At 48.7% G+C, this 25,019-nt stretch overlaps 1 protein-coding gene across 1 annotated transcript in view; it reads left to right on the forward strand.

The window, feature by feature from the left end:
- The window catches only part of Nf1 (neurofibromin 1), a 73,338-nt gene extending 51,399 nt beyond the window's left edge, over nt 1–21,939 (forward strand). The window contains exon 6 of the mRNA XM_090351512.1: nt 21,890–21,939. Coding sequence (XP_090207638.1) covers nt 21,890–21,939 — 50 coding nt within the window. The remainder of the gene's footprint in view (nt 1–21,889) is intronic.
- Nucleotides 21,940–25,019: the final 3,080 nt, after the last annotated feature.

Raw genomic sequence — 25,019 nt, forward strand, 5'->3', positions numbered from 1 at the left:
GAGCTGGAGAGCAGAGTGGAGCCCTAAGGTCACCATCCGTGACCGGGAGCAGGACGTGCCCATGACTGTCTTTGTGGGTGCTATACTATCCACCCTTCCAGAGGAGATGCAGGGGCCCAGATAAGAGATGGAAAACAGTGGGGAGGAGCTAAATTCCCAAGAGGGGATTCATCTCTGTGAGCAATATTGCGTGCATCCCAAATCAACAGCGATGAGGAAACCATGACAGAGACCTGGCTCTTCCACGCCTTCCCCACGCAACTGTGTGATTATGAGGGTGTCTGTACATTTATTGTTGTTTGTTGTTGTTGTCAATTGTGGGCCTTGAACTCAGGGCCTGGCCACTGTCCCTGAGCTTTTTCATTCAAAGCTAGCACTTTACCACTTGGTACCATACCTTTACTTCCAGTTTTCTGGTGGTTAATTAGACATAAGAATCTCACAGACTTTATTGCCCAGGCTTTGAACTGTGATCCTCAGATCTCAGCTTCCTGATTAGCTAGTATTACAGGCACAAGACACCAGCGCCCAGCTTTAGCATTGTATTTTTAGAATCTCCTGAGAAAACCCCTTTCTGTGCTCCATATAAGTCTTGCCCTAATGGTGACTCATCTGGCCAGAGCCCAGTCCAGCTCCTATGACACAGTGTCCCCAGTGGACACAGTAGCAGCTTTATGAGTTCCTCAGCTTGGCTGACCTGAGCTTTGACCCTTCCTTGGGTTTCTGAGTGCCACCAGGGTGGAGAGGGGACAGTTGGCAAACCAGCTTGCCAACAGAGGGGCTAGCCTGAGGCCCACCTCAATCCTGTACTAGGCTTTCAGCGCCCTGCTGTGTCCCAGCCATCCCCTAGAGGTCAGCCTGAGACAGAGTCTGAGGAGGCAGCCATCTCCCCAGTGCCAGTGTCCCCAAGGAATGCAGATCTGAGGAGCTGGGACATAGCCCTTCTCTCAGCATGGCTGAGACCAGGTAGGGGCTCTGCCGTTGCCCTCTGAGGAGGGCTGGGTGGACAGTATCTGTGTTGGCTGGTGAGAAGACAGCTGTCATCCACTTCAGAACTTTCTGTCTGTCCTGCCCCTCTCCCCTGCCCAGTGACCCCCTGACCCTGGCCACTGTGCAGGGTGACATAGCTTCTGCCAGGGCCGGGGTTGGGCAGCTCCATGGTGAAGCAGGCTGTGGAGTGAGTTTTACAATCTGTTGAGTCTGGTTGGAGGGGACACTGAGCGTGTGTGGAAGAGCCCCTGTGACCAGGACTAGTGTCCCCAGACTGATGACTCAGGAACTCCTCCTGTACCTGGACCCCCTCAGAGGAGGACTGTGTGTTGTTTGACCCCTAGTCCTCATGTGAGTGCTTTTGTGGGGAGGGTGCAGGAGCTGTGTCTCCACAGGTGTCAATGGTGAATGGTGAGCCTGGTAGGCTAAAGCCTGACTCACAGTTCTAGGAGATCCTGGTTACTTTGTCATTCACCTACATACACAACCCGGCCACCAGCTCTGTCTACACGCTCTGTCTACACATGGGTGTATACACTTTTATCATCATCTCTCCAGTCATCTGCAGTAACCCCACAAGCTGCCAGTCCCCTGCCATCTCCTCCACTGCAGCCTACTCAGACTCGTGTGAGCTCAGAGCTGAGTGCTGCGGAGGTTGGCTTCAGGACCTAAATCTGTGGATGCTTAAGCCCCTCATAAAAGCAGCACAGTGTCCATAAAGTCCCCTTCAGGTTCCTTATGAAGCCTCATATGTGGAAATGCTATGCAAGTAGTTACTGCCCTGCATTGCTTAGGGAAGATGTGCAGAGCCAGTATGTGTTTGCGGCAGATGTGGTTGCGTTTGGTTGGCTGGCTGGTTGGTTTGGTGCTGGGAATCACCCTGAAACCAAGGTCTTGGGTCTTCTCATCCCAGGTTATACCACTAAGTTCCACCCCCAGCCTTCTTTTCTTAAAAAAAATGTGTGTGTGTGTGTGTGTGTGTGTGTGTGTGCACACGCACGCGCGCACCAGCCAGTCCAAAGGCTTAAATTCGGGGCCTAGGCACTGTCTTTGAGCTTTTGTACTCAAGGCTAGTGTTCTGCCACTTAAACCATAGCTTCACTTCTGGCTTTTTGGTAGTTAATTGGAGATAAGAGTCTCATGGACTTTCCTGCCCATGCTGGCATTGAACTACAATCCTCAAGTCTCAGCCTCCTAAGTAGTTAGCTTATCAGCATGAGTTACCAGTGCCCAGCTTCGTATGTATGTATGTATGTATGTATGTATGGCCAGTCCTAGGGCTTGAACTCAGGGCTTGGGCTCTGTTCGTGAGCCTTTCTTTGTTCAAGGCTAGTGCTCTACCACCTGAGCCACAGTGCCACTCCTGGCCTTTTCTGTGTATGTGGTACTGAGGAATCAAACCCAGGGCTTCATGCATGTTAGGCAAGCACTCTTTCACTGAGCCACACTCCCAACTCCTCTATTTTATTTTTATTTTGGGTATTTGAAGTTGCTATTTGAAGCTTTTAATCCATGGGGCTAGTATTGTCTAGGGGAAGGAAGAGATCCAGCTTTTCTTTTCTACTCTATCTCCTGGCCACATTGGAGCCAGCAGCTCTTTGTGCTAGCCAAACAAACAAGGTGTCTTTGCATCCAGACTTCAGCCTGAGCTCCAGATAACTTCAGCTCATATTTAGAAAGTGCTGCCAGGTTTTACAGCTCTGTCCTGATCTTTCTAGACAGGCCTGAGGGAGTTTACAGCCTAAGTGCTAATCCCACCATCACCTCATTTCATTCATCCTGAAGCCAGCATTTCTCAAACACATATGTCATGGCACTTTAAGTTCTAAAATTATGTTTTCTGACAAACAGTGCTGTGATTCTGCTGTGCGGTGGAGACAGGGCTGTGGCATACTGCTTGAAGGTGTTGGAAGATGTCTCATAGTTCTGCTTAATTACACTTTTTTTTGTTTTGGTGCCTGAACTCAGGGCCTGGGCTCTGTCCCTGAGCCTGTCTGTGCTCAAAGCTAGTGCTCTACCACTTGAGCCACAGCTCCAATTCTGCCTTTTTTCTGTGTATGTGGTAATGAGGAATCTAACCCAGGGCTTTGCATGCTAGGCAAACATTCTACCACTAAGCCATACTCCCAGCCCAATTCTGTTTACTTTTGCTGATACAAGGCCTCGTGGTTGATCAGTTTGCTTGCTCATGGCTAGTGTTCTACCACTTGAGTCACATCTCCACTGAAGCATTTTGCTGGTTAGAGATGAAGTCTTAAGAACTTTTCTGTCCAGACTGGTTTCAAACCTCAATCCTTTAAGTTTTAGCCTCCTGAATGAACCACTGGGGCCTGGCCAGGATTTTTACTTCTGTGTAGCTTGATAAAACATTAGAGAATGGCCACTTACGTTATGTCTTTTCAAAGCTGAAGAAAGGGAAGCATTTTGGTTTTATTAACCCTGTCTTTGCAGTCTTTTTTAACATTCATCCTTTTACCATCTGTGCGCATGGCTTATCTCCAATTCTTTTGAGAACCTGCCTTAGCCTACTGATTCCCACATCCGCAAGCTAAGTGGACCTCTGCCACTGGCACCTGTGGGGAAACACACCAATACAAACGTTACCCTAGACAGATGTTAGTTCTCACAAAGAGCACAGTCTAAGCCAGGGCTTTCCTACTCTGTATACACTGCAACCAAGAGCTGCGAGACAATACTGAAACCTCCTCTCCCATAGATTGCAACTCGTCTGGGGAGAAATCCAGTTAATCCTCATTAACTTATCTGGGGAGAAATCCAGTTATCTACACGTGTGTGTGTGTGTGTGTGTGTGTGTGTGTGTGTGTGTGTGTGTGTGTGTGTATGTATGAAGGTACTGCGGCTTGAACTCAGGGCTTTGAGCTCTTCCTTGGCTTTTATGCTCAAGGCTAGCACTTTACTTTTTAAGCTATGGCTATGCTTTCAGCTGTTGAATTAGAGAAAAGAGTCTTACATAGTTTTATGCCTGGTTTGTCTTTAAGGCTCAGTCCTCAGATCTCAGCCTCCTGCGTAGCTAGGATTATAGGTGTGAGCCACCAGTGCCCAGCTCCAAGGATCTATTTTTTTTCAATGATCTAATTTTTGAAAGTTCCCCAGATAATCATGCAAACTGAGGCTTGAAAAGGAAATGTCTATACCAAGAATCACCTAGGAGTTTGTAATTGTCTCATTGCCTACCCAAACTTCCAGGACTAAAACCTAGGCCTGAACATCTTTGTTTTGCCAGTCATGGAGCTGGAACTCAGGGCCTGAGTGCTGTCCCTGGGCTTTTTCACTCAAGGTTAGCACTCTACCAAATTGAGCCACAGTGCCACTTCCAGTTTTCTAATGGTTAATTAGAGAGAGAAGAGTTTCATGGACTTTCCCACCTCAGCTGGCTTTGAACTGCAATCCTCAGATCTCAGCCTCCTAAGAAGCTAGATTACAGGCATGAGCCACCCACACCAAGCCTGGCCTGAGCATTTTGAAGTCCAGCGGGAATTCCATTCCAGGAAGCCGTGAGCATACAGGTGTGGACTCCTGGAATGTGGCAACATTTTGTCTAAGGATAGAAGCAGAGGCTGGGCTGGGAAGAAGAGTCTCATATCTTGAAAATGGCCAATGCCTCGCCCAGCCTGATAGCTCAACAAATATCCCTGCCCTTTTCAAATGGCCTGGAAGATATCCTTAGGGGAAAGTTTGGGATCACAGGGCCCTGGCTCAAGGCATGCACAGTCCCCATAAAACCAGCAGGAAGAATTCTTGGCATCCAATGAGCCATGGCTTTGCTTTTATAGAGAGAGGCCCTGCAGGGTCTACAGGACATGGCCAGGCACTTTACAGTCAGGGCCTAATGGTAGTCTTGCTGGAGAGATCCTGTGCCATTCAATGTAGGCAGCTCTGAGGGCTTAGGCTCCTGTTGTGAGAAAGAAATGAATGGAGCATGTGAACTTTTCTCTGGCTTCTTATTTGAGCAGTATCAATGTTTATAAAAGTGATGAGCAAAACAATGAATACCACATACCCTTCATTTAGATTCAGCAATTGTAAGCGTATTTTGCTATATTCACATACTCTGAAGTGTGTGTGTGTGTGTGTGTGTGCACGCGCACTATTTTGTTTTGAAAGGGCCTTTTGATTTTGCTGTACCATTCAAAAGTTAATTGTTGATGTTATGGCATTTGACTCTGTGTGTGCGTGTGCATGCATGTGCACACCAGTGTCAGGGCTTAAGTTCAGTGCCAGGACTCTCACTCCCTTAGGTTTTTTACTCAAAGCTGGTATTCCACCACTTGAGCCACTCTTCCAGCTCTGCTTTTGCTGGTTATTTTGGAGATAGGTAGAGTTTTGTGAGCTTTTCTGTCCCAGCTGTCCTCAACCCAAAATCATTCCTCTGTCAGTCTCCCAAGTAGCTCAGATTTCCAGTATGAGCCACCAGCAACATTGGCATTTTTGAAAACTTAGATGTCTGAGATGTCTCTTGGTTTTGATTTGCCTTTCTTGATTTTCTAATCTTATGGGGTACTGCAGTTTCAATTTAAATCTTCCAGTAGGAGCAGGAAGTATAGGCCCTAGGTTCATATCCAGCAGCAAAATAAAATTAAAACAGAATAAAAATAAACCGAGGTAGGGAAGAGAGGTCCAAGAAGGGTTCCCTTCCTTTCCTTTCTTTCCTTCTGTCCTTCTTTTTAGCTCAAGGCTCTACCACTTTGAGCTGTAACACTACTTCCAGGTTTGTTGTTGTTGTTGTTTGCCAGACCCGGTGCTTGAACTCAGGGCCTGAGAGCTGTCCTTGGGCTTTCTCAAGAAGAGAGCTCTCCCACATATGCCATAGCTGCATTTACAGCTTTTCCTATGTATATGGTACCGAGGAATCTAACCCAGTCTTCATGCATGCTAGGCAAGCACTCTACAAGTAGGCCAAACTCCCGGCCTTCTTCCAGTTTTATGGTGTTTAATTGGAGTCTCATTCAGTCTCCTGAGTAGCTAGGATTACAGCTGTGAGCCACTGGCACCTGGCTTTCATTTTGTTTTGTTTTGCTTTGTTGTTTGCTTCTGGAGTCCTAGGCCAGAGGCCCTGGCACTGGAAGGGGTCGGAACAGATTCGATCTGATGGACTATCCCAACATTCCCACGGAAACACATTGGTGGAAAAGCCAGGAAAAGAACTGGATCAGTATGATCCTAATGGAAAGACAGGAGATCAAACATCTCAGCCCATCTTCAAGACACTGGTATGAGCTCTAGGTTTAAATAAGCAAGCCTTGGGGCAGGAAAATGCTATCTGTGGTCAAAGTATAGCCAGGCTGATCAGTCATCTCAATCCTGGCTGTGCAGAATGGCTCCAGAGAGGTCCTCAGCCCTGTCCTCACAGCAGAGGCGGGAGACATGAGGAGACAACCGGCTTCCATGTGGTCATTGCTCCTGTTGGGAAGGTGTAAGTCTCAGTGTGGGGTGATCTGTCTGTGAGGCTCCTGATTCTGGAATCCAGCAACTGCAGGTTTATGGCAATGACTGGAGACTTCTAGGCACCTCTCCAGTAGTCTGGGAAAAGCAACATATCCTAGCATATCAGGATCTTTTGGAAGGGGGTGGTGGTGAGGTAGGTTAGGGATCTCCAGGGTTGAGTCAGACATGCCTTAAAAGATTCACATGTACGGAACTTAAGCAGGAACCTGACTGCAAGTTGTAGGATGCAAAGGAAAGGCTAGGAAGCCCAACCATCAGGCAGTCTTTGCTTTTTATGGTTTTGGTTTTGTTTTTTTTGTGTGTGTGTGGGTCATGGGGCTTGAACTTGGCCTGGGCACTCTCCATGAACTCTTCAGCCCCTTGAGCTACAGCCCACTTCCTGTTTTCTAGTGATTCACTGGAGATTAGTCTCATGTTCTTTAGTGCCCAGGCTGGCTTTGAACCGAGATCCTCAGATCTCAGCCTCCTGAGTAGCTAGGATTACAGGCGTGAGCCACTGCGCCTGGCTTGCTCTCTATTTTTAAACTGAGGCTGTTGCCTTGCTGTCCCCCTACTAATGACCTGTGTCCCTCAAACTTCTATCAAGTGTGAGCACATCCTCAGAGAAGCCTTCCCTAACCAACCAGCTCAAGGAACTTCATACCTGGTGATCACAGCACTGTCTATCAGAGTCTAGACAGAGCACTGTCTATCCCTCGTCTTACTTGCCCACGTGTGCCCAGCCTGTTCCCCAGGAGGCTGGAGGAGGGGCATGGCAGGACTTCCCCTGTGCCACTCAAGCTATGTCTCATGTAAAATTCAAAAGATGCAGAGAATATTCAGAGACAGCTCAAGGCCAGCATAGGTTTATTTAGGAGGAAACCCTGCTGAGGGGACCCTCCAGCCAAAGCTAGAAACTCACTCCTGCTTATAGGCTGGCACTTTTATAGTGGGTCATGGGAAGGCTGGCATTGAAGGAGGTGGGGGAGGAAGGGGTGAGAGATTGGTGAGAAAGTAACGAATAACTAATAGTGGGACATAGATAATGTGCAAAATGGGTCCCAGCTGGAGGAAGGGAGGAGACCAGGCATCTGTTCAAGACCCTAACCTATTAGAGACCTATTAATTCTGGTCTGGCGCCAGCCACAACGGTTTTAGCTGGTCAAGGAGAGAGGGCAGGGAAGGAGGGGTTGTAAACCAAGGCACTGGTCTGGAGTCTCAAGATAAGGACACCTGGCTATTTGGTCCTAGCTGTGCCTACTTGAAGCATGGTAGATGGACAAGCAGAGAGTGGGAAGGGGCCTCTGTGCCAGCAATAGGCAAGCCTCCACCTAGAAACCCAGGAGCCACGGGGTGGACTTGATCAAAGTCCACCAAAACAAACCCTTCCAGAAGAGGGCTCAGAAGGGCTCTCAATGACAGAAAAGACAGATGTTCTGCCAGGCATGGTATTTAGCCACTTGCTTCTGTCACTGTTTTGCCTTTTCCCAAGGCCTCCCGCCAGCTTGTGCAGCCTCCTGGAGGTGGGGAGGAGTAGAGGGGGGGACCTCCTAGAATTCAGGCCTAGTCCCAGTGCAGGTGAGAGCTAGGACCAGCGCACCCGTTGGGAACGGCCGGGGGGGGGGGGGGGGCGGGCAGGAAGGGGGGCGGTAGTATTGGCATCCAAACCCAGAGGCAAACTTTAGTGTTTCTGAACACATAAGCTCTGGAGGCAAATGGTTAACTCATTTGTTTTTATTTGTTTGGTTCATGTCTGTAATTCTAGCTACTCAGGAGGTTGAGGTCCAGAGAATTGTGGATCAAGACCCTCATTTTCTTTCCTTGCTAACTGTGCGTTGTAACTGGATTTTTTCTCACAAAGTTTTTGTGAAAATGAAAAATAGGAATGCAGCACAGTTACCTAGAAAATGCCGGAATGTCTCAATGCCTGATACACAGATTATAAAACAGATCTTGTTTGAATAAAAATCTTTTCCCCTAGGACTGCTAGCCAAGCCTAGTCCACAGTCTCAGGCAGTCTCAGGAACTGACCTACCCTTTTGTCAGACCTTTTCCTAAGGCAGGGACTGGCCTAGGAGATCACAGGAAATCAACATCTGCTGGGCCCAAGGAAAAATGCTCCAACATTTTATTAGAGAGATAAATAGCTGTTTTCATCCTGATGTTGCTATACTCCTAATCTTGACCAGAACAATTTAAATGGCTAAGAATAGGACACAGCTAACTGAACATGGTAGCTGAAGCTTGCAGTCTTAGCTGATTAGGAAGTACAGATTGGAGTATTGCAGCTTGAGGTGAGAGGGGGGTGGAAGGGGGGCATCAAAATGAAATTCTAATTCAATCAATGACTGGGGACAGTGGCATGAGCCTGTCACTCCACTTGGGACATGAAGCAAGACTCTACTTCCAAAATAACCAACACAAAAAGGGCTGGAGGTGGTAGAGCACTTGCTTAAGTTTAAACCCCAGTAACACACACATACACATACACACACACAGAGAGAGACAGAGACAGAGATACAGAGAGCAAGAGATTAACAGAAAAAGGAAAAGAAATTCTTAGGAGCAGTAAATTTTGGAATGATAATTAGGAAAGTAGGTTAGTTCTGGGTTGTTTAAATTTGTTCTGCAGACTTCTCTATCCTTCTCTTCTTCCTGGAAAGAGTTGGAAGTGGGCACCCCTACAAATGTGAAGTTGTGTTAGCCCAGCTCTCAGGCTCATGGAGAGGGCAATCTGCTGCTTTGATGTCTTCAGTTTCTCTCTTGCCTTCAGCTCAAAATAATTCTTAGGGACTGGGAGTTTGGCCTAGTGGTAGAGTGCTTGTATAGCATGCATGAAGACCTAGGTTCGATTCCTCAGTACCACATACATAGAAAAGCTGGAAAATGGTATGTGGCTCACGTGGTAGAGTGCTAGCCTTGAGGAAAGCCCAAGGACAGTGCTCAGGCCCTGAGTTCAGACCCCAGGACTGGCAAAAAAAAATTCTTAGATCCAAGTGGCCTGTGAGGGTGATAGCTGTCCTCTCTGCAGGCCTCTACCTCCCTCCCCACCCAACTCCTTTCTTCATATACAGTCATCCTCTCTTCCAAAACTGGGGTTTTGGACCCCAGTTCCAAGGTTCAGGAGTTCTAAGTTAGGTCCAGCCACTTACCCCCATATGCCAAATAAAGAGATACGGCGAAGGACAGAGAAAGCATGTGTGACATGGCTACCATGGGAAGACAGCACTTCAGTACATCCTCAGCTGTCTACTGAGGTCTAGACGTTGTCTTAAGTTAGGCAAGAAGAATTAGGACAGGGACTGAGAAAGGTATGCGGAGCTGAAACAGTCCCAGGTCCTATTTGTGGGGCCTGGTTGACCATTAGCTCAGTCCAAGTCCTTGGAGGAATTCCAGAGAAGTTACTTTATTACCCCAACAAAACAGGAACAAGGAGGTCTCCAGAATTTTTGGCTGTTTTCTTTAAGATAAGAAGACATCACATGTTTGAAGGGCAGTTTGCCTTCCTGACAAGATTGCTTATCTGTGAATCTGGTCTTTCTTGGAGCCCACGGTGTTTGTAAAGTTGACTGCAGCAGAGAATAGCTCAGATCAAAGGGCACAGACTCAAAGTTAGGAGGTTTTCAATACATTCACAGGACCAGCAAAACCATCTTTTTTCTTTCTCTCGGGGCCTGGGCACTGTCCCTGAGCTCTTTGCTCAAGGCTAGCACTCTATCACTTTGAACCACAGTACCATTTCTGGTTTTTTGGTAGTTAATTGGAGATAAGAGTCTCACAGACTTTTCTGCCTGGGCTGGCTTTGAGCCATGATCCTCAGATCTCAGCCTCTTGAGTAACTAGAATTACAGATGTGAGCCACCAGCACTGGGCTGCAAAACCATCTTTAAAGTTGTCTTTTCTATATCTAACTAAATCTGTGGGTGAGAAGCTAAGTTCCTCTCTTCTCTGTGCCCAGGGGACTTTATAACCAGGATCGATTTTAAGACAGTTGTCCTGACCAACCCAATGTGATCCTTCTTTCTTGTGCAGTGGCTGGTGGTTTTCCAGACCAGACACCTTCTCCTGAGAGACCTTTTAATATAAGTGCACTGTCCCCTGAGGTGGGTGGCTGGACCATAGCTGTTATAGGAAGCATCAGCTTTGCAGGGTCAGGATAGATGGCTGCAGATGGCTGCCCATGCCCTCTAGAGAGCTCAGTCCTGAATTCCTAAATTTATAGGTGAGCTGGGAGAAAGTCAGCAGTCCTAGGCATGCTAAACCTTCTTCTCTTGTTTTCCATTCTCCATCCCCATATCAAGTTCCTCTCAGAGAGCTCAATTGAATCTAACCTGCCTGCAAAACACTGCCCTCATTTTGCCTCTGCTCCTTTGGCTCAGAGTAAAGCAACCTTCCAGGGAGAATTTCCCAACTTTCTGCAAGTCAGATTACTCGACCTAACACATTCTTCTTAGGATTTTGCCTGAGAAAAAACTTCTTGCTAGTTGTACTCTGGTACCTCACACCTGTAATCCTAGCTTACTCAGGAAGCTGAGAGCTAAAGATCCAGGTTCAAAGCCAGCCTGGGCAGGACAGTCTCTAGCCACTTTTTGGTGGTTACCAAAATGTGAGAAGTGGAGTTGTGGCTCAAGTGGTAGAGTGACAGCGTTGCGTGAAAAGGTTAAGGGACGGTGCCCAGACCCTGAGTTCAAGCCCTAGTAGGAGCACTAAGAAAAAGAAAAAGGAAGAGAAAGAAGAGGAGGAAGTAGAGGCTCTCCAGTCCTTGAGGTGGCCTCTGAGTAAACCCCAGTTTATTAAAAACACAGAATAGAAGGGTCTCCCCTGGTGCCCCTTGGGGTGGAGGTTAAGAAGTTTGCTCTGCAAGGGGTCTGGTGGAGAGGCTTCCTGCTCTCAGGACTTCTGGGAGCCTTTCGGATGCTCCAGGCTTCCTCAGAGCCTCTCGGTCACAGGAGGCAGCCTGCCAGCCTGACTGACTGGCCCTGGACGTGGCAGGCAGTACGGGTTTGGGATGTAGCTGCTACTTCCTCCCCAGGAGCTGGTGAGACAACAGTGGGGTTTGCCTGGCAGCCGTCACCTAGATATTAAAGGGCTTGTGGCTCCACATCTAGGCGTGTGGAGAGTGTCCTTTTGTGGCTACACACCTCCAAGTGTGCAGTACACAAGTTGTGCAACTGAACACAACAGGCCTTGTCCTAGCCTTCACACATCATGGCTGTTAGCAGTTGCATCATCCTCTCTGCTGACTACTTCCCTTGGAGGCCTGCCTCCATCTCTCTCAGGCCTACCCTCCTCAAGTCCCTCCCTACCTCAACTAATTACACAAGTAGTGTAAAGTACCCTAAACGGTGCAAAGGTCCTGGGGCTGTGTGACACTGGGAAATCACTTGTCCTCTCTGGAGCTAATAACTTCATTTGTAACACGGGGATAACCTGCCCATCAGATTATAGGTTTGTTTTGTTTTCTGTTTTTGTTTTTATTTTTTTAATCACTAGTTTCTGAGCTTCTGGAGGCCAGGGGCTCCAGCTATTGAGCTGGAGCTATATTGAGCTATAGAGCTATTTCTCTTCCATTTTGAGCCACAGCACCACTGCCCATTCTGGTGGTCTTACAGACTTCTGCCTGAATGGCTTCAAACTGTGATCTTCAGATCTCAGCCTCCTGAATAGCTAGGATTATAGGAGTGAGCTACCCAAGCATGAGTCTGCTGTTGGTCTTTAGGACCGAACTTGAGATTGAACTTGAGGCCTTGAGCTTACTAAGTATTGACTTCACCTTTTGAGTCTCCTACCCAGTCCTTTGGGGGTTTTTTGTTATTGTTTTTGCTGTTTCATTTGTTTTTCAGGTAGAATCTGTTCTAACAATCCTCTTACCTTTGTCTTCTGTGGTAACTTGGATTACAGACCTGAGCCACCACATCCCAGCTCTATTTTTTTTTTTTCTTAAAAGGCTTTAAAATGCTCACCTCAAGCACAGGCCTGAGTGAGCAGTCAGCCTCCTTCTGTGGATGGGAGGTATGGGCTGGCCAAGCACACCTTTTGACACAGAAAGACCTAGGTCTGAATCACAGCTTGGTCTTTCCCAGTGAAACTGTGAGCAAACTACTCAATTACCTCTCCCAGCCTCAGTTTCTCAGTCTGTGAAATGGATCTCATTTGGGTGCCTCCTTCCCCCGCCCCTCCCCCACCCTTGGTCTTCTAGTGAGGATTCCAGGAAAACAGAGAGGAAGGCCTAATACCACTGGCTAGATCGTGCCGGAGCTCAGCGGCCAGACAGTGCCAGAGACCTGAGTGGCTGTCACTGTGACTACTTTGCTCTTGACAAAGAAGCGTTCATTTCTTGAGCCTCTTCATTTTCTCTCCCCTCCCTCCCAGGACTACCCAATAGCAGGTAGCTTTCTCCTGAGAATTGTCTTTTTACAGAAAAGAGCAACACTGTGTGTAGCCTCTGGCTGGGCCGGGTGCTGAATTATCACTGGCCCCATGGCTCCACCAGCATCAAAGTCTCCACCACCCACAGCCCCACCTGTGGGATAAATACCTTTAGAGGCCCAGGGGTGGCAGACTGAGACACCACCACCCACACTTCCATTACCCCATGGAGCCTTTGGCTGGTCTGTGGTATGCATGACTGAGAATCACCCCCACAACACCAGGCTTCCTGAGCACTTGGTTGCCCATGGCATTCTGGGAGCCATTTATAGCCTGACAGAAGTAAATGAGTTCTTTAGAGCTATGACATGCCAGGCCCTTCCAGACTGCCACAAAGGGCCACCAGTGACTACAGACTTGGCCAAGAAACCCTTCTGCACCTCTGGAGCACTCTTTGGGGAACCTGTGCATCCTTGCCAGTGCTCCTGTGACCCTGATACCCGGGACATGTCATCTGTGTGTATTGGAGACTGGTTAGTGGTTACTCCTGATTACAGCCCAGGTCAGCCCAGGCCATCCATGCCAAGGCACACCAAAGTCAGCCAGGCACTGCTGTAGGTCATAGGGTGTTCTTGGTCATTTGTTAGAATTACCTGAGAAGTTTTTTTAAACTCCTGATTTAATTGGTTGGTGGTTTGGTTTGGACACTGGAAGTTTGAGAAGCTGGCCAGCTCTCTGAATGCATGAACATGATCCAGGGCCAGATGAGCAGTTTGGATTTGTAGGGTATATTTGAAATTTTGGAAGAGTTGGGCACTGAAGGCTCATGCCTGTAATTCTAGCTACTCAGGAGGCTGAAACCAGAGGATGAAGGTTCAAAGCCAACCTGGGGGAATGGTTTGTAAGACTTATCTCTAATTAAATACTTAAAAAAAAAACTGGAAGGGGAGCTGTGGCTCAAGTGGTAGAATGCCACCGTTGAGTGAAAAAGCCATGGCTCTGAATTGCAACTCCAGGACTGACACAGTCAATCAACCAATCAATCAATCAATCAATCAAATGAAGTCTTGGATCAGGTACACTGAGGTACCCAGAGAACAGGACACTGTCCCAAGGTTCCATGGCTGACTGGTTGCAAGGGCTGACCTGGGACTGAGTCTCTATCACCATCGTCAGTCTGGGTTTGCAGAGTGAGTCTCTCTGCTTCACCTCCGGGAGCATCCTTCACCCCCCCCCCCGTCTCAGTGTTTGGTCCCCAAAATGTATGATTGGAGCCTGATCGTGAGGCTGCCTGTGCACTTGCTCTGCTTCCTCCAAGGAACATTCCTTGAAGCCAGTAGAGCTTAAGCAATAAAAGCAGGGAGGCAGCCACTGGCTGGAACCACCAGGCACAGTCTTGTTACATAACGAGCACTTGCAAGGAAGCAGCTCCCCTTAGTGGAGCACTGGGGTTCTAGGCAGGCAGGATGGTGAGTCCCAGTCCTGCCATTTGTCACTCTGCATCCTCACCTTGCCCAGGAACCTTTCTGAGCCACAGTTTCCCTGTCTGCAAACTGACATGTTAGATCCCCTACTATACTGGTGGGGAGGAAATAAGATAAAGGGGACAGCTCAAACAGTGTCTGGCATGTGGTAGACTGTCCGACAGTCATGTGGGGTCCCTGAGGAGTTTCACTTTGGGCACAGATGCAGGAGGCCAGGGGTTCTCAGCTGGCTGGCATCATAGCCCCAATGAGCATGGGTCTCCTGAACCTCCCTCCACCCTGTGAAAGCAGCCAGCATTGGTCATTCTCTGCTGTTGCCTCTCCTCACTAGACTTGCAGGCTTGACAATGATTGTGCCTATGTTTGAGTCACTGTTGAGGACTCTTTCCTGGATGTCCAGACTCTGAGCCGTTCCTCTCCAACCCTGCAGGGAAACCCTCAGCCCTGATCAATCCTCTTGCACTTACAGTATCACTTACCTGGTGCACAGTGCACCTGACAATAACAGGACTCCTGGAAAAAGAGCTGCCACTCTGCCCATGGGTAATAGCTTGGCCTTGAAATACTCTCTCTCTCCACTGCCCAACCTCTCCTGCCTCACCATACCCTCTGGGAAAGAATGAGCTCCTCAATCCCATTATCCAGATAGGCACAGTTTCCAGAAAACCAGTGACCCTACAAGTTCCACAGAAGGACATGCAGCCCTTTTCTGGAAGGTTCTCTCCGCATTTTGATCTAAGGGAATGTTTTCACACATCCCTCTCCAGATCAACAGGATTACTTCCTCATCTAGGGAAAAAAATGGGAGCCCAGGCTAGGTGACCTCATTCCATCTTTGCCTCTAGCTGTCTAGAGTTGGAGTATTCCAGAAAGCTGCATCCTCCAAGGTCTCCTCTCCCTCTCTCCATGTGCAGCCTTTCTCTCTGATTGTATTCTCCCCCTGTCCTTTCTGACCTACACTCAGAGTGGCCTTTGTGGCCCATCTCCTGTCAGGTTGCCTGGCTCTGGCAAGGCCATTAAAGGACCCAGTACTGCACCGCATTTCCACCCCTCACCCTGGCTCAGTGGCAGGGGGAAGGCCACTCCATTACACTTTTTCCCTCTTTCATCCCTGCTGTGCTGGAATGGGCCCAGTGGCCAGTGCTGACATTCTAATGAAGGAAACTGAATGCCTGGGCAGCTTAAACCGGCCACTTGCAGAGCAGCTGAGGGGAGAGGGGAGGGCTGCTCCGAGGGGAGCATGCCAGCCCTTGTTTGCCCCAGCCTGGTATTAGACACAGACTGGGCCTTGCAGTTCCAAGGGAGGGGCCCAGGAAGGGGAAGGGATGGAGTGCAGGTTTATCCAGGGTGAGCTGGATAAACCTACAGTGTGTGGGCCAGGCTTTCAGCACTTGGAAAGGCAGGCAGTAGATCTGGGTCAGGAGGGGCAGAGTGGGGGAGGAGGTGATCAGATTTCACAGGATTTTGATGCCAAGTAGCTAGTGCTTTGGACTCTGGACTCTGAACTTGGGACCCTTCTGAACAGAGATCATCTCTCCTTCTGCTCAGAACCCTGCACAGTCACTAAGGTGCCTCTGGGCAGCTACATACTGGCATGGGGAGACGTGGGCAGAAAGGTGTTTGGGGACAGGCCAGCCTACATTCAGATTCTGGCTGAGCCTACTCAGGGACAGGCTACTTAATCTTCCTTAGTCTTGGCTTTCTATCTGAGAAATGGTAAGAACGATGCAGACTCGGGTGCATGCAGGTTGTATAGAGCCTGAAGCCCTTACTGTGTATGGAAACATATTTTTGTGTGTGTGTGTGGGGGGGGTGTTTGTGTATACTGATCCTGGGGCTTGAACTCAGGGCCTGAATGCTGTCCCTGAGCTGTTGTGCTCAAGGCTAGTACCACTTGAATCACAGCCCCGTTTCTGTTTTGTTTTGTTGTGGTTAATTGCAGATGAGTCTCATGGGCTTTCCTGCTCAGACTAGTTTCGAACTTTAGTCTTCAGACCTCAGCCTTCTGAGTCACTAGGATTACAGGTATGAGCACTGGTGCTGGGATAAAGTCTTATTTTTAAGGTAAAGAATCTCACCATGAGGCAGTTACTGGTGACTCATGCCTGTAAGCCTAGACATTCAAGAGGCTGGCATTGGAGGATTGTGGTTCAAAGCCAGCTTGGGCAAACAGGTCTCCAAAAGACTATTATTCTACTTATCCACCAAAATACATATATGTATGTACGTACATGCACACACACACACACACACACACACACACACACACTGCAAGTGGAGCTGTGGCTCAAGTGGTAGAGTACTAGCCTAGAGGGAAGAAGCTAAGGGACAGCAGTGCTCAGGCTCAGTCAGTACTGGCACCAAACAACAAAAACAACATGGCTTATATCTACAAAATTGACAGAACTAAAGTGACCATGTTTTGGGCTGGAAGTGTGGCCTAGTGGTAGAGTGCTAGCCTAACATGCACAAAGCTCAGGGTTTGAGTCCTTGGTACCACATACACAGAAAAAGCTGGAAGTGGTGTTGTACTTCACGGGGTCGAGCGCTACCCTTGAAAAAGCCCAAAGACAGTGCCCAGTCCCTGGGTTCAGGCCCTAGAACTGGCAAAAAAAAAAAAAAATTACGATGTGATTACCTGCACTGGCAGGGCCTTCCCTTAGCACACAGCGGCCTGGCTGTCCAAGCTTTGGTGGGTTCACAGGCACCCACCTGGGTGGGTGGGACCGTGAAGGGTGGAACGGTTGACTTTTGTGGTGCTCATGGTGGGGTGCCTGGCAGAGAGGAAGGCCTTTGGGATTGCTGGCAACTATTGCAATGTGCAGACATGTGCACATCCGCCCGTGGAGGGTCAGCTTCAGCACTGAGCCCTTGGCCCTTTCCTCCTTACCATCCCTAATGCTCAGTGCTCATCATGGGCATGCTGTGAGCTGAGGGTCCAAGAGGCCCTTCCTGAGGCTTTCAGCTGGGAGTGGGAGGGTGATAGAAGGAGTACTCTAAGAAGCTAGAAAATAGATCATGCCTAGCAGAAAGAAGAATTGGGAACTCATTTTAATTTGGGTTATAAAGAAGGCCTCGGCCATTTTTTTAAGTATACAAAAACCATTGCTGATGGCTCACACTTTAACCCCATATACTTAGGAAGTTGAGATTAGGACTACAGAGATTCAAAGAGAGCCTAAGCAGAAAAGTCTAGGAGACTTCATCTCCAAAATAACCAGCAAAAATCAGTGCTGGATTGTGGCTCATATGGTATCTCTACCAGCCTAGGAAGCATGAGCCACTAAGCTCAAACCCCAATAAAAATGCATGAAAGAATTCTTATTCTGGGGCTAGGAATGTGGCTGATTGGTAGAGTGCTTGCCTAACAGGTACAAAGCCCTGGGTTCAATTCCTCAGTACCATATAAACAGAAAAAGCTGGAAGTGATGCTGTGGATCAAGTGGTAGAGTGCTAGCCTTGAACAAGGAGGAGGAGGAGGAGGAGGAGGAGGAGGAGGAGGAGGAGGAGGAGGAGGAGAACAGGAGGAGGAGGAGAAGGAGGAAGAGGAGGAGGAGGAAGTAGTATTCTAATTTTGGCCTTGCTTTTGGTTTCTACTTGCCCATCCCACAAAGAAGCCGGGCATGGTGATGTTAACAGCACCTAAAACATTTCCAGAGCTAGCAGGAAAATTACTCAAACACTAACTGCTTAGAGATCTTGTCAATGAGGCCCAGAAGCTGTCATGGGTGGTAAGTGGTGGAGCTGGGACCTTTACAGCCTTTACAGTCCTGCCCTAAAGCTCTTTCTGTCACACCCAGTAGCTGACCCAGGCTACAGTGCTCGCCAAAGCTCGCCAGACCTTCTGGCTTTCCCAGAGGTCACATGGTCTAGCCTCTGTGGGAGAGGAGGAAGCTGAGGTTTAAGTGTTTCTAGTTTCTGGGACCTACCCCACTCTTTGGCGCCCTCTTATCAAAGTGGCTGTGACCTCCTGGGAGTTTATGAGTGCAAAAACTGTCAAGAAGCCTCAGTGATCATCAACCCCCTACATAACCCCTCTCAGGGGTGTCTGGATTATCAGCCTTCTCCTGGCTTGCAGGCCTTTCCTCCTTTCAAGGCCTGGGGTGCTCATGTGAGAGACTTGAGATGCATTCAGACCATGGAGACAAAGGTCAAGCAAAAAAGCAGGGAAAAGCTGGGTGTGGTGACTCATACCTGTAATCCTAGCTACTCAGGAAGCTGAGATAGGAGAATCTCGGTTCAAAGCCAGCCTGGGCACTAAAGAACATGAGACTCTTATCCCCAACTAATCACTAGAAAACAGGAAGTGGGGCTGTGGCTCAAGGGGTAGGGCGGTAGCCTTGAGCTGAAGAGCTTAGGGACAGTGCCCAGGCCCAGAGTTCAAGCCCCACAACCAACAACAACAATAACAACAACAAAAAGCAGGGAGAGCTCAAGTATTGGGCTCAGAAAACCCAATGACAAGGGAACACACTTCTCCCTGGGGCTCAGGACAGGACTGACAGAAGTGGAAGAGGTGACATGGATTCCAACAAAACAAAATAGTGACCTGCAAGTGGACTGGGGGATTTGTAGCACAAGGACAAACATTTCTCTCCTCCTCCTCCTCCTCTTCTTCCTCCTCTTCCTCCATGTTTGTGTGTGTGTGTGTGTGTGTGTGTGTGTGTGTGTGTGTGTGTGTGTGTGTGTGTGTGTGTCAGAGCTAGGGCTTAAAACTCAGGGCCTAAGCACTTGTTTGGTGATAATGCTCACAGCTGGCACTGTCACTGGAGCCATGCTTCTAGTTCTGGCTTTTTGCTACTTAATTGGAAATACATGTCTCCAGAATTTGTTTAATTGGGCTGGCTTCAGACGGTAATCCTCCAGTGGCTCACTCCTGTAATCCTAGAGTCTTGAGTAGCTAAGATTACAGGTGTGAGCCACTGGTGCCTCCCTGAGGAATACTTCTTAACACCTACTGTGTCGCCATCCTCCATATACACACACTCTGCCAGGTGCTTGAAACCTGCACCAAGTGGTCTGTGGACTTTGTGTAGTAGGTACTTTTATTCCAAGTTCATAGGTATGAGCCTCAGGTGCCAGGTGCGCAGATGTGCGTCTTGGAGTCTATTGTAGTGCAGGTGTCAAACTTCTCACCTGGCACTTAAGTTAGCAGTGAGTCCTGCGGATTGTACCTGGCATGCGTCAGAAGCAGGTAGCCTTGTGAGGTAATAAGAGGCCTTGGCTAAGGTCTCACACAGTCAGTCCTGAAGGTCACATAAGATCAAGTTCCCAGACTTCAACTGAGCCCTTCTGTCCACAGACAGGGCCCTGGACACGTGGAGAACTGCCAGGCACTGCAGTGTGTGTGATGGGGGAATGGGGGGTGGAGACAGAGTTTGAGATTCTAACTGTACACAAGGCAGGGAAGCTGATACAGGAGCAGCTGACTTTGCCCTAAAGCTTCGGGAAAGGGGGGAAGCTAGTGGTCAAATTGCACCTTGAAAGCTGAGTTATTACAGTTACTGTCATTCTTTTGGGGGATGGGGGCAGGACAGACTGCAGATGCTACTGTAAAGCAGGTCAAGTGCTCTGTAGAAACCAAAGCTGAGTGTAGAATGGAGAGTTGTGGTAGAAGCATCTCTCTGTAGAAGGAGATGAGGTGTGGGGAGGGAGACTGGTGAGCTTGGCTGGTCTGAGAATCCCAGATGGCAGTAGCTGAGGCTGGGAGGGGCAGATGCCAGAGTGTACAGGTGAGTGAGGAGCAGGGCATGTTCCAGGTAGGTGTCCTGCATCCACTGCAAGGTGCAGAGTCGGGGCCCCTGTGCATGGAGATGATTGTGTAGAACCAGTGGGAGCCGGCAGCTAGGGGCTCTCTGGTTGGTTTGAAGAAGCTGAGGGCAGCAGACAGGCAGTTCACACCTGGCTCTAGGTCTTCATAAGATGGGTAAAAAAAAAAAAAAAGCCCATAGAAAGGGAACAGCAAAGGTGCCAAGATATGATCTGGACCACAAGTAATAATAGTAACAATGCTAATATTTAAGAAGCTATTGCTTTGCTAAATATTTTTCATGTGTGAGGTCATTTGTGGTCCCTTTCCACTCCCCCCCACAATGCCTCCATAATGTATTGTGTTTGCAAATTTGTCTGATTGCTAGAATTTGCCTACAAATCCCAATGATCATAGTGTTTCTTTATGGTCATTTGGAAACATGCTCAGAGTAGTGACAACATAAACCGCCACAGTGTTTTCTGGCCTTGTGCTAGTGCTTTCTGGCCTTGTGCTATAAGCAACAGTCCTCATTAAGCCATGTTTTCTGCATTTTTATGCTTTTTGCTGGTAATTTCACTAGGTAAAAATGGCCCTGAATGCTGGAAGGATGTGGTGTGCTTGTGGAGAAAAATACAGGTCTCTGAGGCAAGAAAGAGTTACAGACTGTGGTGTTGAATGTTAATGAATCAGTGGATGCAATATTAAGCAAGGCAAGAAGTCAGTTAAACAGAGACCTTTATGAAACTAGGTTGTATATTGATTGTTTGGCAAACATGTTGCAATCAGCAGCTCACAGGAACCAAGCCTTGCCTCCTCCCCATCCCCCACCACCAACGATTCTCACTTCACTGAGCTGCAACTTTATAAACTCTGGCAACAGCAAGGGCTCAAATGAGAAACCGGGTGGAGAGAGTCAGGGTCAGCTATGGGTGGTCAGGGGACCTCACCTCTGTGACTGTGGCCTTGTGGTCTAGGGGGGAATGCAGGGGGGCTGGCCTGGAATCCCAGCTTCTTTTAAGGTCAGCTCCCCTCCCCCCACTGGCCTCCTCTGGACTCTGCTTTCCAGTTTCTACCTGAGTTTGGGCTGTTGTTTCCCCACCCCCACTGGCTCAGAGGAACACTGGCTCAGTGTCCCAGGGCCTGGTGCATTTATTTAGTTTTTCTTTGCCCAGCCCTGGCACACAAAGGAGCTGTGTGCTCCTGAGACCTGCCCATCGGCCCACTACTGTGCCTCTATTCATTCAGGGACTATACCTGGACAGGCCTGGGGTGAAGCAGGGACGCTGGACCATCATCTGGGTGTGCCCCAGGGTTGGCTGCCCAGCTGACTGCTGTCTCCAGGGCGGAGCCCTGGAGCCTGCTGGTGTCATGTCCCTGGCTGGGCAGTGGTGGGTCACTTGCATTCCAGCTTCACTGAGAGAATTTGGGAGATGGCTGGGAGAGGCCCCTTCCTATCTGCCCCCGAATTGTCTATTCTCCTCTCTGGAGGTAGACGAGGAGCTGGCTGGGAGAAGGGACAATGACCATGCTGAGGGTTGTCAGAGGGACTTCTGGGACACCTCCTGCTGGAGACCATATGCCAGCTGTGGGGCTGTAGGAGCTGGGTCATATACCGGGCATAGCTGGGTACCAAACCCCAACCTTGATCTACACATCCTGCATGGGTGGGAGACCATGGCTGGAGGACATGGAGCTCTGGGAAGCCATGGCAGCATCTGGATCCCACAATAGCAATAGGCATGAGTGCTCTCTCACTCTCTCTCTCTCTCTCCCATCCTCCCTCCCTCCCCCTCTCCCTCTCCCTCTCTCCTTCTCTCCTTCTCTCCTCTCCCTCTTTCTCTCTCCCCAGGCCTGGCCTATGGATACAGCCCAGTGAAGGAGTTGGAGCTGAGTGAATAGATGAGGGACCTTGGCTCCACAGTGGTTACTTTGGAGAAGTTATTTGATTAATAAGTCAAACCTCTCTGTTTCATAGTTACAGGAGCCCCTAGAGCTAGGCTGCCTGGGTTCAAATCCTCACACTCTTCCTACCAGCCTCCTGTCCTTGGCAGACCTCTCTAAGACTAGGAGTCACTGTCTGTGATGTGGGGAGTATCCCTGGCTCACAGCCTTGTGGGGAGGAGCAAGTTTGTATCTTAGAGGCTCTGAGCCAGAGGCAGGGCACAGCAAATACCACGCAGCCATTGGCCATTGTACCTTTTAAATAATGGTAATAACATGGGCCTGTGGGTGGGAGCCTGGTACTGTTTTTCCCAGGCCAGCTTCCCACAGAACACGGAGTCCTAGTCATGTGAGAAAAGTCTGAAGCCTCAAGGCCCTAAGATAAAACTCACTGGGTTTCTCTTTCCTAGGAGGGGGTTCTGTATTGTTTCCTGGGAGCTGATTTGATCACAGAGCCCTATCTTGCATTCAGAGATGGGGTTCCACCCAAGTTTTGAATTCTTTTTTTTTTTTTTTTTAAGTGGGGCTTGAACTCTGGGCCTGGGCCCTGTCCCTGAGCTCTTTAATTCAAGGCTTGCCTTACCACTTAAGCCACAGCGCCACTTCTGGTTTTCTAGTGGTTAATTGATTAGAGTCTCTTGGACTTTAGTGCCTCGGGTGATCCTCAGATCTCAGCCTCCTGAGTAGCTAGGATTACTGGAGTGAGCCACTGCAGCCAGCAAGTTTTGAATTCTTTAGACACAAGGTTTCGCTCTGCAGCCCAGGCTGTCCTGGAACTCTCTAGAGCGCTGGGGTTATAGGTGCACCCTACCACAGTCAGCTCACAAAACATTTGCAAAGAAGCAAATATTGTTTCCTGTCCCCTTTCCCTAGCGCTCTGGCCTTGTCCTGCTCAGCTGATCTGGTAGCACCCAGGGAAATGCCCGGGTGTGTCTCCCTGGGCTTGGAACTGGGGCAGGAGGCAGCAGCTAACTCAAGGCCAGACAGTGCCCTGTCCTGGGCTCTAACCCAGTTGGTCATCGTACCACAAGACTGGGACACTCCCTGAGAGGTGGATGAATCTCAGAGGTAGCTCTGTGTGTGTGTGTGTGTGTGTGTGTGTGTGTGTGTGTGTGCGCGCGCGCACATGTGCAGTGAATGAAAAGCCACCCAGCTGGACAGCAAACGCCTGTTCCCCAAGGATGATAGAGCAGAATGAGTTCCATACTTCCCGTAGGCTTCTCTTATCCTGTTCAGTAGCTTCTGTTGCCTTTTGACAATTCCAATGGCATCCATTGGCCAGCAGGTCATGCAATAAGAAAGGCAGCAGGAAGTCCTGAACGTGGGCCAGCAGATCTGATGCCAATCCTGCCTGTCACCTGGACGCTACCACTTAACCTTCCTCATCTGTAATCTGGTTCCAGGTGCATCTGCCCTACAGATTGTTACGTGGTAATAACAAGTGACAAGTAATGGAGTAGCTGCCAATATTCAGTAGTTCTTATCAATCATAAGCTATAGGAAAAAAATCCTCTCTCTTTGGTGTCCAGTCCCTGTCCACAGCGCTGCTGGACAGATGGATGGCTCTTTAGCGTTGAAGTGGCTCTTGTTCTGGGCAGAGGCTCCTGGATCTTGAAAGAGGCCTCTTTGGGCCGGGAGTTTGGCCTAGTGGTAGAGTGCTTGCCTAGCATGCACAAAGACCTGGGTTCGATTCCTCGGTACCACAGAGAAAAAAGCTGGAAGTGGTGCTGAGGCTCAAGTGGTAGAGCACTAGCCTTGAGAAAGTCCAAGGACAGGGCTCAAGCCCAGGACTGGCCAAAAAAAAAGGAAGGGGCCTCTTTGATTCCTGCCGTTCTCTCTTTTCAAATGCCTATCTTAGGGACTTCTTGAAAGGTTTCTGTTAACTCATGGCTAAGCAGGCTTCTTCCAGTGACTATTTTATGCCAAACATGTTAGGAGATGGGATCCAAAGCCAACAGGAATGCACACATTGTCCTCTGGAAACAGCCTAGAAAGGGGTCTGGCGGGAAACTAATCCTAGTAAAATTCATTGAGTTCCTCACAGAAACAGGGCTCATGTTTGAGGCATGAAAGCCATGAAATAGGGAATTACTTAGTTACTTATGGGGATAGAGGTCTTCACCTGGGAAGCCATACCTGAGTAGGGTTTAAAGGATGATTAGGAGTTTGTGCAAGGACCAAAAGAGGCATTCTCAGTCTACTCACAGCTGTGTCCTCTTTCTGGGGCCAGAGTGAGTCCTATCTTTTCCAAGCTTTGTGACCATGTCAGTTCTTTCTTTCTTCTTTTATTTTTAAAAATATTTTTCTTCTTACTTTTTTCCCCCTAGGTCTAGGGTTTAAACTCAGGGCTTGAGCACTATCCTTGGGCTTTCTCAAGGTTAGCATTCTACCACTTAAGCTACAGCACCATTTCAGGCTTTTTCTATGTATGTGGTACCAAGGAATGGAACCAAAGTCTTAGGCCAAACTCCCGGCCCTTCTTACATTATTTTTGTTTGCAGTTTTTATTAACATATGTTAATAGTACAAGAGGGTTTCATTGTAATGAATATAGTATATAGTGTACTCTGAACAAGTTCATCTTTTTTTTTCTGTTTTTGAGACAGGGCTTGACTATAATGGAATCCCATGGAAATCAGAAAAGATTTTACATTGATGGGCCAGGAGCATGGTCTAGTGGTAAAGTGCTCACCTAGTATGCATGAAGCCCTGGGTTCAATTCCTTGTTACCACATATACAGAAAAGGCCAGAAGTGGTGCTATGGCACAAGTGGTAGAGCACTAGCCTTGAGAAAGCCCAAAGACAGTGCCCAGGCCCTGAGCTCAAGCCCCAGGACTGGCAAAAAAAAAAAAAAAAAAAAAAAAGACAGGCTAAATCTGGCTGGGAATGTGGCCTAGTTGTAGAGTGCTCACCTAACATTCATGAAGCCTTGGGTTCGATTCCTCTGTACCACATACACAGAAAAAGCCAGAAGTGACTCTATGGCTCAAATGACAGAGCAGTACTAGCCGTGAGCAAAAAGTGTCCAAGGACAGTG

The sequence above is a fragment of the Megascapheus bottae genome, chromosome 17, assembly GCF_031878675.1.
Source record: "Megascapheus bottae isolate mThoBot1 chromosome 17, mThoBot2.hap1, whole genome shotgun sequence".
Classification (NCBI taxonomy): Eukaryota; Metazoa; Chordata; class Mammalia; order Rodentia; family Geomyidae; genus Megascapheus; species Megascapheus bottae.